The sequence below is a fragment of the Lepidochelys olivacea genome, assembly GCF_965140295.1.
Source record: "Lepidochelys olivacea isolate rLepOli2 genome assembly, chromosome: 4".
In the NCBI taxonomy this organism is placed as follows: domain Eukaryota; kingdom Metazoa; phylum Chordata; order Testudines; family Cheloniidae; genus Lepidochelys; species Lepidochelys olivacea.
In genome coordinates this window covers 36,487,525-36,502,864 of record NC_140414.1, presented here as the reverse complement: position 1 = coordinate 36,502,864, position 15,340 = coordinate 36,487,525, and the positions used below count along the sequence as shown (strand labels likewise).

The 15,340-nt window shown below is 38.0% G+C and overlaps 1 protein-coding gene across 3 annotated transcripts in view; it reads right to left on the bottom strand.

The window, feature by feature from the left end:
- Window positions 1-717: 717 nt before the first annotated feature.
- Window positions 718-15,340, bottom strand: part of TET2 (tet methylcytosine dioxygenase 2) — an 84,455-nt gene continuing 69,832 nt past the window's right edge. For 2 of the 3 annotated variants that reach the window (XM_084627037.1, XM_084627039.1), the window contains exons 7-10: window positions 13,315-13,404; window positions 11,397-11,534; window positions 9,304-9,664; window positions 718-5,382 (exon numbers count right to left, since the gene is read on the bottom strand). In XM_084627037.1, the coding sequence (XP_084483163.1) occupies window positions 3,986-5,382; window positions 9,304-9,664; window positions 11,397-11,534; window positions 13,315-13,404 (1,986 nt within the window). In that variant the 3' untranslated portion in view covers window positions 718-3,985. The remainder of the gene's footprint in view (window positions 5,383-9,303; window positions 9,665-11,396; window positions 11,535-13,314; window positions 13,405-15,340) is intronic. The other variant, XM_084627038.1, reaches the window with a different exon arrangement.

The window sequence follows — 15,340 nt, the reverse complement described above, 5'->3', positions numbered from 1 at the left end:
TTCCTACTGTATTAGGCTTAGACTTGCATGTTTTTATTTTTCTTGGTAAATTACTTTGTTCTGACTGTTATTACTTGGAACCACTTAAATCCTACTTTTTATATTTAACAAAATCACTTTTTACTTATTTAATTAACCCAGAGCAAGTATTAATACCTGGGGGAGCAAACAGCTGTGCATCTCTCTCAATCAGTGTTATAGAGGACAAACAATTTATGAGTTTACCCTATATAAGCTTTATACAGAGTAAAACGCATGTATTTGGGGTTTGGATCCCATTGGGAACTGGGTATCTGGGTTGGAGACAGGAGCACTTCTTAAGCTGTTTTTGGTTAAGCCTGCAGCTTTTGGGGGACGTGGTTCAGACCTGGGTGTGGGTTTGTAGCAGGCTAGCGTGTCTGACACAACCACACAGGGTACAGAAGTCCCAAGCTGGCAGGGAAAACGGGCTCAGAAGTAGTCTCAGCACATCAGGTGGCAGTCCCAAGGGGGTTTCTGTGACCCAACCCATCACACTTTTAAATAATTTTTCTTTGGCTTCTTCAAATCCTTTTCAGTTTACTGACCTCTTCCTTGACCCGAGCAAACCAGAATTGCATACATTCTCTTGTTGGCTGTATGTGCTTGGTAAAAATTATTCATCATGAAAGACAAGTTTCTGTAAGACAGACTTTAGAGTGCATTAAATAAATATAAATTTTATTAAAAACACCCACATCTCAGCGTTATCAGGAATGATATAATAATAAACAGCTTTAAAATAACCTGCATTCATTACATTACAATACTTACAGTATTTATAACCATCCTCAGATTTTTATAGACTTACCAAACATTTCATGAAAATGAGTGAAACTAAAGTTTTTTAAAAAAAAAGTAGAACATAAGCATGGAAAACACACACAGAAGTTCATTATCTTAGTGTCAAACTGCTAAAGTTTCCTACACAAGTTAACCACTAGCTTTAGAAGTGAACTTTACACCACTGTGCATCAATCAAGATGAAAAATTCATTCAAGTAAAGTTGACACCACTCAGAAGCATCTTCAAGTATGGCTATAGTCAACCTGATAATCCTATACACGCAATTTTATGTCTGCTTTTTCATTCATTCTGAGGCAGGGTTCTGTACACCTAAATTACAGTTCAGGTATTTACAATACATAATTGAATCCCCAACTAAGCTTCCTGCTATTGTTTGCCAGCAGTTTGGCAAATGACAGTGAATGGTATATTAACCAAACATCAACTATGGATGGCATGATGGATATGATTCAAATAAAAAAAATCAAGAGATTAAATTTAATGATTTAATTAACCTAATACAGAAGGAAATTATAGTTAAGGTTTTAAAAACTTAAAACTCCTGTTTCAATGAAAACAAACATTTTTTTTAAAAATTTTGTATTTATAGTGGTTAAAGCCACATATTAAGAATTTCAAAAATTGCCAGAATATAAATATTTGACCAATAAAACCAAAAGGCCTCCTTTTATTGAATAGAGTTAGTTTGTAATTCTGCTAGACAACATGTGTTTAGATCAATCTTACAGTATATTGCACAACAAATATCTAAGTGATGGAGGTTTGCTTGTTTAGGGAAGCCCTCATGCAGACTGTACCTTTTTTAAAAAACTTATTTTATTCGTTACAGTATCCCAGAAGCCTTGTTTAGAGAGCGATTTGAAACACTCTAGCAAACGGTCACTTGCCAAACCTCTGCCTTACAATTTTCCCTTTAATTAGCTCAGTGCATTCTACTTTCTTTGTCTGAAATAGGCAAAACAAGTCTAAAACTTTTAAACACTTTCATTACAATAAAAAGAGCTAACAAATTTACAAAATTAGTTTGTTACATCAATACATATACAAGTAAAAGTAGAAGAGGGATTCAAAAGAGAAGAGTTAAATCCCTGAAAAAAATAAAAAAAACCCACAAGAATAATATATTTATTAACCTACAACAGCTTACATACACACAGGTGACATGTTGGCATAAGGAGAACAGGAGCTGAAATATCCCTGAATTTTTAGGAAAAAAAAAAAAAGCTTGAAGTTCAAGTTATACTTGCTAAAATATCAAGTACTGAGAAAAAAGGTATTTTTTTCAAAGGCTATGGGAGGTGGGGGAGGTGGTATACAATATTATAAACTTTCACTCTCAGTTCAATATCCTATTGCCAAACTAGTGTTGAGGTATATGACAAGTAGGAACATCACTCAAATCTTTTAATGTATTTTTAGCTCACATTATGATATATTTGTAGCAGGCTGAGTAGCACCATGATGTGAATTCAGCTTCAAACCCAAATATATATCTGTGTGTGTGTGTGTGTGTATATACATATATATACACACAAATTTTTACAGTACTAAAATACTAAAGCATTGCATTAAAAAAGGTTTTGTTTACAATTTAATTTACTATACAACTTTTGCTTTTTTTTATAGAAATTAATGATTTAAAACCACCACAGCAAGCCAGCTGCCTTTTCCCCTCCATTTAATCAATGGAATCACACAGAACTAACCCTTCTTCATTAATTTTATGTAGGCATCAGTCTGCTCAATCTTCCTGGAAAAGAGGACACTTGCACTGAGAAATGACATACACCACAATTTACATAATTATCAACACAAAAACAATCTGCCATTCAATTATCTGAAGAAGCATACAGATCTTTTAGAAATAGCAGAAACCTTAGCTAACTAGTTGTAGAATCTGTCACATGCTGCCAATTATTACCTGTGGTTACTATAAAATTCTCTCCTTAAAACTGTACTCATTTGAGCAATAAACTTGTCATAATAATTGTAAAAAACTGTTACAATATAGCTGTGAGAGATGAGCACCAGTAAAATATGTGTTGTGTACTAAAGTATTCCCTCTTGTATCCAGTAAACCCCATTTCTACTGTAACTGACTTATTAAAAATGGATATGTAGCCCACCAGCAGATGTATGGCTAAAGCCAAAAGTATTTAAAAGCTTTTTAAAAAAAAATTCTTTGCATTTTAAAATCAAAGTAAACGTTCTTTCTTTCTTTTAACGTCTTAGTACCTTAGCACTGTTCAAGTTGCCAAGCTTAGGTAGACAAAGTGCTTCTGAAACACTATTTAAAAAAAATATCTCTCTATATATATATTATTGTCCCTTAACCAGGACTTGACTGGATGAGCAAAATCCAGAGGTCTTTAATTCCCATAGGTTAAAAAGTAAGCGTGTTTTAGTAACAGGCAAATTTGATACAAACATGAATGAAAAGGTCCCCCCTATTGTTCAAGGATATTTGAATACACCATTAACATTTTAAACTATTATAAAGGCATTAACTGTTCAACGGTTATAATAAAGACACCATTTTCTTAGATAGCACCATGTTTTAGAATATCCAAACAAATTCAGTGTTTTGCTGTCTATTCATTATGTTCTATATGTATCTATTTTGTTAAATAAAATCAAGAGACTATTAAGATTACAGTAAAAACTGCATGTTAAAAAGCCATAATTCCAGTATTTCAGTACATCATAGATTCAGCACCAGATGGTATTTTAAGATTCCTTCTGTTGTAATACTACAGTATTTTAATTTTTTGCTCCTGTTCCATGACTATGCAAAGTCGATATTATTAAAAGTGGTCACAGATGTGCAAAACTAAGGAAAAAAGTTACATTTGCAGATTCTCTCTTCCAATAATGGAGCCAGTGTTTTTTAATGTAAATTGTGAAACACTTTTTTTTTTTTTTTTTTGCATAGGATGCTTTGGTCTTGTTTCCACATGCCATCTGTGACCACTTACAAGTCAGTGGAAAATAAGTGCGGTGGTAAGATTACCTCTTTTTGCTGGTGTGCCGAGGTTTTTCCACTGACAAGTCTAATGAAAATACTGTTTCTTTCCCTGCCCACCCCTCCCTGCAACCTAAATGAGAACTATTCTATTGACAACTTGTTTTTTAAAATGAGGTAACCAACAAAGGTGTGAAGTTATATATATCTGTTGTAAGGCCCTGTAACCCGTGTAAAGGCATATGGAGATGTAGTTACTGTGGAGTTTGTGGTGACTGACATAGTCCTTTGTGCAAGAGACTTGACAAAGCGCACGTATGTTGGTTCTGAGGGTTCGTGTGATTCAGTAGGCTCCCGCTTTGATTTTTTGCCATAAGATTTTTGAGGCACGTAATCAGGACCATATTTTTCACACTCCTCTTCTTTTTCTCTTGCCTTCTCAGCCATCTTTGCCTCCCACAGAGCCAGACCGTGTTTTGGCTCATTCATACTCTTATGTTGATAGAAGACAAGTGATATCCTGGTGGGATGGTTCCTGTTGGGATTTTTCAAGGGGGTCGTTGCATGGAGCTCACGTTTTGCACATTCAATGAGAATTGACCCATGAGATGGGGCAACTGCCACTCCTCCAATATCTGCATCCAGAAAGCTGTGCTCGCTATCTGACCAGACATCATCGGGATCCTCTGCTTTTTCTGCATTCAGACTATCAGTTTTATTTAAACCATGTTGGGGAGTAGTCCTATCGTGGTTAAGACCTGGAAGCATATTAGACAACCCATTAGCTGTGTGTGAAGTCATTTCACTATCCTTATTTTGGAGATGTAGTGAATGAGGAGGACCACTGAATATACTTGAAGCTGAGTGGTAATCATGTGCTAGATGTGAAGGTGGATGTAGGGGATGTTCACCATTTTTATTCATGGAAGTATAGTCCACACTTGGATTACTAAAATTAGATTTTAATCTTGAGGCAACATCCATAAAGTGGCTGTCAGCCTCAAGGGTGGAGTAAGGGGAAAAAGACCCTGCGTGGTGTACATTTGGTCTATTGGTGCAATTATTGAAGGAGTCTACCTGCATATTTTGGTTTCCATAATTCAAGTACTTGGGACCAAAACTCTGGTTATTCCCAAGTCTATGCTGGTATAGTGTATGAATGGGTGGCAGACTTAGTTTAGATAAAGGGTCTTGACTCTGACACCTATATAAGTCCAAGTGTTGAGGTTGTGAAGGGTAGGAACCCAAGTAAGAGGGGAGGTTGTCCATAGGCATGTTTCCATTGCATTGGTAAGGTGGATATTGGTTATTTTGACTTAATGATCCTGAATAAGGGTTCATAGGATTGGAAGAATTCAAATAAGACCCTGAAGGCTGTGATGAGGTTCTATAAAGGTTCATGGGGTTGGACCCTCCATAGAGATCTGAAGTGTATGAAGAGCTTGGATGAGCATTGGCTGGATTAGGTAGCCTCATATAAAGATTGGCAGGACCTGAACCAGAGTAAGAGTTGACAGAGTTTGACTGAGGGCTGTTAGCGAGAGTATGCTGTTGCTGTTGTTGTAACATGGCTGGTCCTGAAAGACGTAAAAGATCTGCAGACGTGAAAAGAAAAAAAAACATTTTACATTGACTCTAGATGAAAATATCAAAGCAATTTCCATTAAATTTCTCACAGATTAACAGAAAGATCCCTTTCACACAAATCAAAAACACAGTCCCTCTTACAAAAAGAAAAGGAGTACTTGTGGCACTTTAGAGACTAACCAATTTATTTGAGCATAAGCTTTCGTGAGCTACAGCTCACTTAATCGGATGCAACAGGTGCTCTTACAGTTGACTAAACACTTCTACTTTTCCAAGTTTCTGGCAAGGTGATATGTGAAAACTTGGAACAAAATTCATAGTGTGACCTGTCCTAAAGAAGAGTCAAATGCATAAAATCTAAGGGCTAAATTTTCAAAGCAGCCTCTAAAAGGAACCTGCCAGATTTTAAAAGGTATTTATGGTGCGTAGTGTTGCAGATAAGTGCCTAACTCCCACTGATGTAGAGTTAACACAGAGGGCGTTAGGTACCTATCTGCATCTCTAGACACCTAAATACCTATCAATTCTATGGGCCAGAGAATCAGCGAAATATAGGGCTGGAAGGGACCTCAGGAGACAGGACTAAGTATATCTAGACCATCCCTGACATGTGTTTGTCCAACCTGTTCTTGAAAACCTCCGATGATGAGGATTCCATAACCTTTTTTGGTAACTTATTCCAGAACTTAACTACCCTTATAGTTAGAAAGATTTTCCTACCACCTCACATAAAACTCACTTGCTGCAGATTAAACAGAGAACTTCTTGTCCTACAGTCAGTAGACATGGAGAACAATTGATCACAGTCTTCTTTTTTACAACCCTTAACGTATTTGAAGATTGTTATCAGATCCATCCTCAGTCATCTTCTCTCAATGCTGAATATGCTTAGTCTTTTTACCCTTTCCTCACAGGTTTTTTTTTGCTCTTCTCTGGACTGTCTCCAATTTGTCTACATCTTTCTGAAAGTGTGGCACCCAGAACTGGATGCAGCATTCCAGCTGAGGCCTCACCAGTGCTGAGTAGAGCAGGATAATTACTTTGTATGTCTTACACAGGACACTCCTGTTAATACAGCCCAGAATATTAGCCTGTTTCGCAACTGCATCACACTGTTGACTCATACTCAATTTGTGATCCAGTATAACCTCCAGATCCTTTTCAGCAATACTATTGCCTAGCCAGTTTTTCCCCATTTTGTAGTTGTACATTTGATTTTTCTTTCCTAAGTGAAGTACTTTGCCCTTGTCTTAACTGAATTTCATCCTGTTGATTTCACACTATTTCTCCTGTTTGTCAAGGCTGTTCTGAATTCTAATCCTGTCCTCCAAGTGCTACCAACCTCTCCCTGCTTGGTGTCATCTGTACATTTTATAAGCATATTCTCCACTCCATTATCCAAGTCATTAATTAAAATATTGACAAGTACTGGACCCAGGACAGACCCCTGTGGGACCCCACTAGGTATGTCCCCCTCCAGTTTGACAGCAAACTGCTGATAATTACTCTGAATATGGTATTTCAACCAATTCTGCATCCGCTGTATAGTAATCTAACCTAGATCACATTTCCTTAGTTTGGTTATGAGAATATCACGTGGGACTGTGTCAAAAGCCTTACTAAAATCAAGGTATCATGTCTACTGCTTCCCTCCATCCACTTAGCCAGTTGCCTTGTCAAAGAAGGAAATTAGGTTGGTATGATATGATTTGTTCTTGACAAATCCATGTTGCCTATTACTTATCACCCTATTATCCTCTAGGTACTTACAAACTGATTGTTTAATAATTTGTTCTAGTATCTTTCCTGGTATCAGTTACACTGACTGGTCTATAATTCCTCAGGTCCTCTTTGTTATCCCTTTTAAAGATAGGTACTATGTTTGCCCTTCTCCAGTCCTCTTGGACTTCATCCATCCTCCATAGGTTCTCAAAGATAACTGTTAATGGTTCAGAGATTGCTTCAGCTAGTTCCTTAAGTACCGTAGGATGAATTTCATCAGGCCAGGCTGACTTGAATACATCTAACTTACCTAAATATTCTTTAACCTGTTCTTTCCCTATTCCGTCTTGCATTTCTTTCCCCGTATTAATATTAATTGAGTTAAATTTCTGGTCACAATTTACTTTTTTAGTGAAGATGGAAGCAAAATAGGCATTAAACATCTCAGCCTTCTGGATGTCTTCTGTTATTAGTCTTCCTTTAATTAGAAGACCTACACTTTCCTTTGTCTCTCTCATATTGCTAATATATTTATAGATGCTCTTCTTATTGCCTTTCATGTTCCTTGCTAGATGTAACTCACATTGTGCCTTAGCCTTTCTTATTTGGCTGTACATGCTCATGCTATTCTTTTGTACTCCTTGTTAGGAATTCATCTATGTTTCCATTTTTTGAAGGATTCCTTTTTTATTTTCAGATCATTATAAAGCTCCTAATAGACATGTTGGCCTTTTACTATTCTTCCTATCTCTCCTTTACATCAGGGTAGTTTGCTGTTGCACTTTTAATATGGTCTCTCAGAGAAACTGCCGGGTCTTTTTTCCTTAGATTTTCTTTCTATAGGCCCTTATTTCCCAGTTCTCTGAGTTTGTTAAATTCAGCTTTTTTGGTGTCCATTGTCCTTATTCTGCTGCTCTTAAGTTTCCGTAGAATCATAAAATCTATCATTTAATTTTCACTCAAATTGTCTTCAACCTTCAGATTCACAACCAATTCCTCACTGTTAGTCAGAACGAAGTCTAAAATGGCTGTGCCCTTGGTTAGTTCCTCCAACTTCTGAAACCAAAAGTTATCCCAATACATTTCATTTTCTGGTTTGCTGTGTTACTTTAACTACTCAGATTTCTGTTGTTAAAAGTCCCCCATTACTACCAGGCCTTATGTTTTGGAGAGTTCCTTTATTTGTTCTAGGAATGCCTCATCCACCTCCTCCTCCTGACTTGGTGGCCTATAGTTAGGCTTGGCAGGATTCAATATAAATCAATTTATGTTGGTAAACATTGATTTCACTTGAAACATTGAAATGGATGGAAAAAAATATTGATCTGTAACAGTGGGACTGCAGTCTCCCCTGCTTGTGCCTGCAGGGATGGGATGTCACCAGCCCTGTGGCAGCGCAGCGAGCCATCTGCAGCTCCGAAGTCATGGCCTTGCTCACTCGCTCGCTCACTCACCCACCCACCATCCAGGAGTGTTCGAGCCATCCTCGGGCAGGAAATGTTCGTCAGTACGCCATGGCTGGGGGCTTGTCCACTTCATTGCAGTCCTGGCTGGGGGTCTCTGTTCTGCCAGGTCAGGACTGCAGCCTCCGTCACACCTTGCTCCCCAGTGTCTTGGGCCCCTTGGTCATATAGAGAACCCCCTGCAGCCCCGATGTCTGTGCTGAGAGCCCCCTCCAGGCCCGCTGTCAGTTCTGCCCAAACCCCAGCCCCAACCCTAACTAGGGTGACCAGATGAAACAGACAAAATATCGGGACACATGGGGGAAGCAAAAACAAAAAAAACCAGCCGGAGCGGCCAAAGCCGCAATATCGGGACAAATGGCGTCCTGACCGTCAGGACATGGGACAAAGAACTAAAAATCGGGACAGTCCCAATTTTATCAGGACGTCTGGACACCCTAATCCTAACCCCCATTAATTTCCAAAAACTGTTAAAACAAAAAAATCTTAAACAAAAATTAATAGTCAAAATTAGAAAAAAAAATCAAATTCTGCCAAGCCTATCTATAATAGACCCCTACAATGATATCACCCTTGGTTTTTATCCCCCTTTTATGTTTACTAGAGACTTTCAAATGGTCTGCCTCTCACCCCTCTTTCCGTACCTCATGGTTTTCTCAAGACTTTTTATAAACTGCCTTCACTTCTATGGTTAATTACTGTTATTAACAAGTATACTGACTAATAGAAGATTCTTGCATTTACCTGCTAACTGTTTTGCATGACCTGCAGCCTCCGAGCTGGCTTGTTTATGGCGTGCTGCTGCAGACTTATCTTTTTCAGTTTTGCTAGAGCTATTCTCCAATGAGGAAAGCTTTTCTGCTGCTGCCTTCTTGGCTTCTAACTTCTTTTGCCTGCATGTCTTAACAGGCTCTGCCAGCATCCTTACTTTGCGCCTAAACGAGCTGAGGACTTGGATGCTGCCATTCTTCTTTTTCTGTTCCTGGCCTTCAGTACTTCCAAACTCATCCACATCAGAGACTTTGTATAATGGGAGTACATGCAGCTGCTCATCTTCTGGCATTTGGCCAGTTTCACGATTGTCTTCTCTGGTTAGTGTGCACACCTGTCCGAAAGGTATGGTAGAAAAACTATCAAAAATTTGCATTACGCTGTCAACTCAGATAACTCTATAATGGCAAGTAGTTGGCCAGTAACATCAGATTGCAAGGCTCATGACGTAACAGATGTAATGCCAAATAGAGCATCCAATGTGGGGGATCAACTGAATGCAAACCCCCCGCCCCCCTTTTTTTGTGTGTGTAGAAAATTTTGGTAAGCTTTAAATTTTTTTTTTTTTTTGCTTCTAGATTCAGCATCCAACTCTCTCTCTCTCCCGCCCCCCACCTTGGCAATATTAAGGGACACTTTATATAAAATGCCTATTTTCCTCACATTCCATATTCCGCCTGGAAGTAAGCAGAATAGCCACGTGTTCCCAAAAAATTAAGTGAATTCTTTGGCCAATGATTCCATGGTCAGGGAACTGAAATGCTAGGCTCCCTGGAATTCTACAGCCAGCAAGATTTTTTCTTAGGGTGTGACACGATAGCTAGCTACATATTGGCAATGCTGTTTAGTATAAAAAAAATCCCATGACATGACATATACTTTCAAAGACCACCCTAAAATTCCAAGGGCAGCGTAACAGTATGGCAGACTCTAGGGCCTTGTACTGGATGCAGGCTCCTTCACTGAGTCAACCACACGTTAGATGTTTGAATGCCAGATACAGATTCAAGGAACTGCTGCAGAGACATAGCAGTAGGCAGATCTTGTGAACTCCATCCAGGATATAAGAGATGATGGGGGTATCTCTCAAAAGGAATGAGAAACTGCAAGACAGAAAGATCTGCAGGAAAACCAGCCAGTCTTGGGGAGAAACCTCAGGCGAAGTGTATATTTTGTTAATGTTGTTTTGAAGAAAGTCAAGCCCCAGGAAGGGAGTAAGTTTAGACTTTGTAAAATACTTGGATGTTCTGCTCAGACCATGGTGGGAATAGCACCTGCTTACAGGCACTGATGCACTTACTTCAAATTACAGCAAGCTAGTCTTGATTTTTTTGCATATTTTCACTGACAGCATGCAGTAGATAGAAGTAAGTCATAAACTCTCCTATTCAATGAAGCCAGCTAGTCTTGCTCAGCTATTTCTTTCAGTGTCGAGTTTTGGAGAGAAGCAGAGTTTTGTGGGACAAGAGCAAGGGTTTTATTTAGTACTGGCCAAAGAACAGAAATTATGTTTGAGAGGATTTTGACATTTGTTTTTATTCTGATTTGAAATTAAACATGAACATTTTGAATTTTCTGCAAAATAAATCTGAGGGGAAAAAAAATCTTTCCAGCTCAAAATGCTTTGGTTAGAATATAATATGAAATAAAGTTGAAATTTATAATGTAATACAGAATTTTAAAAATTCAAAGTGAAAAGTCAAAGTGAAAAATCACAATATTTCACTCCAAAATGTCATCATCGTAAATTCCATCCCCCTTTTTTCTCCGAAATGGAATTTTGGAAAATCTAAATGATTTCACGAACTGTTTCAATTTCAAACTACATTTTCCAGTGGAAAACTGTTCCACTGAAGTTTTTCAGCCAAATCTATTTTAGATCTTTCTCTAAAGTCTGATTTAAATAAAAAATCCTGTCAGGATTGCACATTTTAGCTCCAGCTACTGATGAACGACTCTTCTTTTAGCAGTTAGCTTTATGTGCAAACTTAATAGAAATATAGATAATGAATTAAATATGAGAAATCAGTGCTGAAACAAGGCAGCTTTATGCAGCACTGACTTACCAATGTACTCCCATTCTGCATATTGTGCAAGTCTCTGTGAGCATGAGCACAAAAATCCAGGCAGGCAGTGACCCCTGAGAATGGACGACCTTCTTTTAAACCAAGACGGCACTCTGGCGCTCTGTGTTCATACTCAATCTGGAACAGAAGTCAAGTAATCACTGAAACTTATCTGGACAGCCCATTACACGGAATTACTACTGAATACCTTACCCTCCTAATATCTTGGCAATGGCAGAGTATAGTTCTTAGAGGTGAACAATTCCAAGAAATTACTTTACGGTAATAAAAATGGGAATACAAGCTCCTCTTTCTTTTCTTGCTACTCAGTTCCACGTTGCCTTCCATTGTTCAAGCGCCATGCTTCTGCCATTATCATATTTGTGTATTTAGCTGACAGTACTTCTCCTTCAAGATTACTTTTCATTTTCCTGCCATTGTCCAGTTTCTTCAGATGATAAAATACAGTATATAGTTTGAATGTCTGGCATGTTGTTAAGTTATAAACACAGGCTCAGAAATATTGAACTACCTAGGAAGAGTGCATTTCCTTGGAAAACTGACTTTCAGTGGGCTGAATGGAGAAGAAGTCAGTGCAGAATTTGACCATTAGATTGTAATTTCTTGGTACATTGACAGCCTTTCACTATATTTGATATAACACAAGCATGATGGTGCTCAAAAATAGACAACGGATAATCAGCATAATATTTTCTATTGTGTTTTCATTACTGATTTTGTGAAATGTTCACACTGAAACCAAAAGTCACACATAATTCTTGGTTTCACATTTTATTAGAAAGTTAGAAGTTCTCAAAAACTTCGTGAAGATTCATGAACCTTTCAGGCGAACATGGGCCCTATTTTGAGTAAATGTATGGACTGGCATTAAAATGTGAAATTTGAGGTTTGGCTTCCACACCAGGAAGAACCTGGCTAGTTTGGTGATTATTTTTATTTTTAATTTGAGATATTTATTTCATTCAAATCTGAAAATCAAAGCAAAGCTTGAGAGATGTGAACCCGTGCAATCTGAAACAAGAGACCGTGGTTGGATTCAAATCTGGATTAGAGTGAGGTTAGGGTTCTGGTTCAAGGCCAACACAAAGACAGGGTTCAGAGTAACAGCCGTGTTAGTCTGTATTCGCAAAAAGAAAAGGAGTACTTGTGGCACCTTAGAGACGAACCAATTTATTTGAGCATGAGCTTTCGTGAGCTACAGCTCACTTCATCGGATGCATACCGTGGAAACTGCAGCAGACTTTATATATACACAGAGAATATGAAACAATACCTCCTCCCACCCCACTGTCCTGCTGGTAATTACCAGCAGCTATTACCAGCAGGACAGTGGGGTGGGAGGAGGTATTGTTTCATATTCTCTGTGTATATATAAAGTCTGCTGCAGTTTCCACGGTATGCATCCGATGAAGTGAGCTGTAGCTCACGAAAGCTCATGCTCAAATAAATTGGTTAGTCTCTAAGGTGCCACAAGTACACCTTTTCTTTTTACAAAGACAGGGATCATGTTCAGATTCCATGGGGCTGAAGGTGCATGAGATGTTCTTGTAGAATTTCTGCGGGATCTAAATTGGAAAATCCAATAATGGATTTGCCCTGGAACCAAACATGTTGAGACAGGTTTACATTGGAGTAAATCAGGGAAATCGAACATCTGTCAACTTAGCCAGTGAATAATGCTGAATCTGGAAACCTTAAGGACCTTATCAATCACAGGAGCAAAGCTTTTGCTAGAGTGTTAAACACTATATAATGTATTGAGTGAGCAGGATTTAGTCTAAGTAAGAGAAATATTGGCACAAACTGTAAACAATTACTTACAGCAAAGAACATGCACTGGCAAAGTAAAGCAAAGATCAGATTATTTTAGTGACTTTGCCAACTCCTTTTGACCTACCTGGTTGTTATATGCGTCTGGTGCAAGTTTCTTGTAGGTAGGTGCCATTAGAGTTGATAGATTTTGCAAATTGGACTCTAGCTTTTCTTCCTGTTATCAGATGAAATCATTTTAACGTATCATCTAACCACCCACATTACTATACATGCAATCTACCATCTTTAGAAGCTACCGGACACTATGATACCACAGAGATGACTGAAATAAATGCCTAATATGCATTGTAAATGCCTTGTAATTCTTGCTGAGAAAACAGCCCCTATAAATTTCAGTTATAGTGATCCCTTTTACTGTTTTTAAAAGCACAATGTCCAGAAATGAGCTTCTATGATCCTTATGAGGAAGTATCATACAATGCTCATCTGATTTATAAGAAAAGATGTACCTTACTATGTAAAGATTCAACCCAAGCACGAAATAACTAGTTATTACAGTTTTTTCTGGAAAAAAAATTTCCCCTTTAAAAACCTTGAGAGGGAAAAAAGAAAAGAAAAGAAAAAATAACAGACTACCCAATCAGCATCAATTTAATCCATCTAATTTGAGAGTTTTACATACTGAAATCATAACACTTCAACACAATGAAATTCTCTCTCCATGTAGCAACTTAAAATTATTGGAATACTTCAGACTGAAAAAATAACAGTTTTTGAGCAATCAAGAGTTGTGGGTGTGGCTAGTGTAGTAGAGCAATTTGGGATACAAATGACCACTTACTTTTTGTTTTTGAGAGAGATACAATCTTTCAAAATGAAAGGCTCTTAAAAACATGAAGTGCTCTAATAAATTTAAGTTGCTCCACTAATTTCTCATGCCCAGAATCCTAATTTCAGATCTGTTTCTTAAATTAAAAATACAGGCCTCATTGCAAATGTTTAAAAAGAGCAGCAGATTTACACAGAGAAATGTAATCATTTTTGGAATTTGTATGTTCATGAAAGCATGTGAAAAGCTATGAAAAATCCATCAGTTTTGGTATGCACTAATTTGGTTAAAAAAGTTTGACCTGCCAGTTTCAATCTGAGTTCTGGGTTCACAGGAACCCAAAATCACAGTATGACATTATCAAAAACCTTTCACTGTGTCCCTTTTTTTAGTTGCTATCGAAACCTGGAATCATTATGTTGCTTTCCTTTCCAGCCTACAAGTTACAACTCATAAAATGTCACTTCTTCTTTGAGTCTTTGTGTAGAACCCACGTGTGATGTGTATCACGCTTTCTTTGTTGCCCTCTCATCAAGCATAGGTATTTTATAATAGAGGGAAAAAGAGGGTCAAAGGTTACAACTGTCTCAGAGATGCTAACATTTTTAATAGAATATCAAATGTGCTAACATAATCCACAGGCCATGTTATGCCTGCTAGATCTAGGCATAAAAATGTCACATGAACAGATGGTTTAAAAAAAAAGTTTTAAAAATTCCATGAAAAATGTTATCAAAATTCTTGCCTTTTTCATAAAATTTTTGAGAATCCAAAAAATCTGACCCCCTCGCTAATTACATAAGTCACTGACGACATGTCTGAAATGCTAAATGTTATGGGTTTTGCATAAAATGCCCCAAGCTTTTAGTATGTTATGTGGCCCATCCATCACAGTGGACAAGCTCCATCGTAAGGGACACATTTGCACTTGTATGTGCCAAAAAAGTGAGCCAGCCAATCAGAGAGTAGAACCCTCCACAGAAAGGTAGCCCATTAACAATTAGCAGGCCTGTTAGCTGAGGGTATCTAGAACCCACTGGAGTCGGAACTTCAAAGTCAACTTGTTCCCCAGCTACAGGCATGGCTGCTGAGCTCCGTGACATGCTTTGATATGATCAGCATGCAGTTCTGGGTCCAGTACTTACAGCATCTTAGAGGCCACTCTGGAAACCTTTCCTACACTGTCGGCGAGGCAGCAGCATCCACTGAATGAGTCCTCCCAGTCCTTTCATTCTGTCACTCCTACTGTATCTCACAGCTCCCTCATACTGTCTCCATGCAATTTAGTCCAGCTCGGAGCTGCAAAAAGTTATATGCCTCA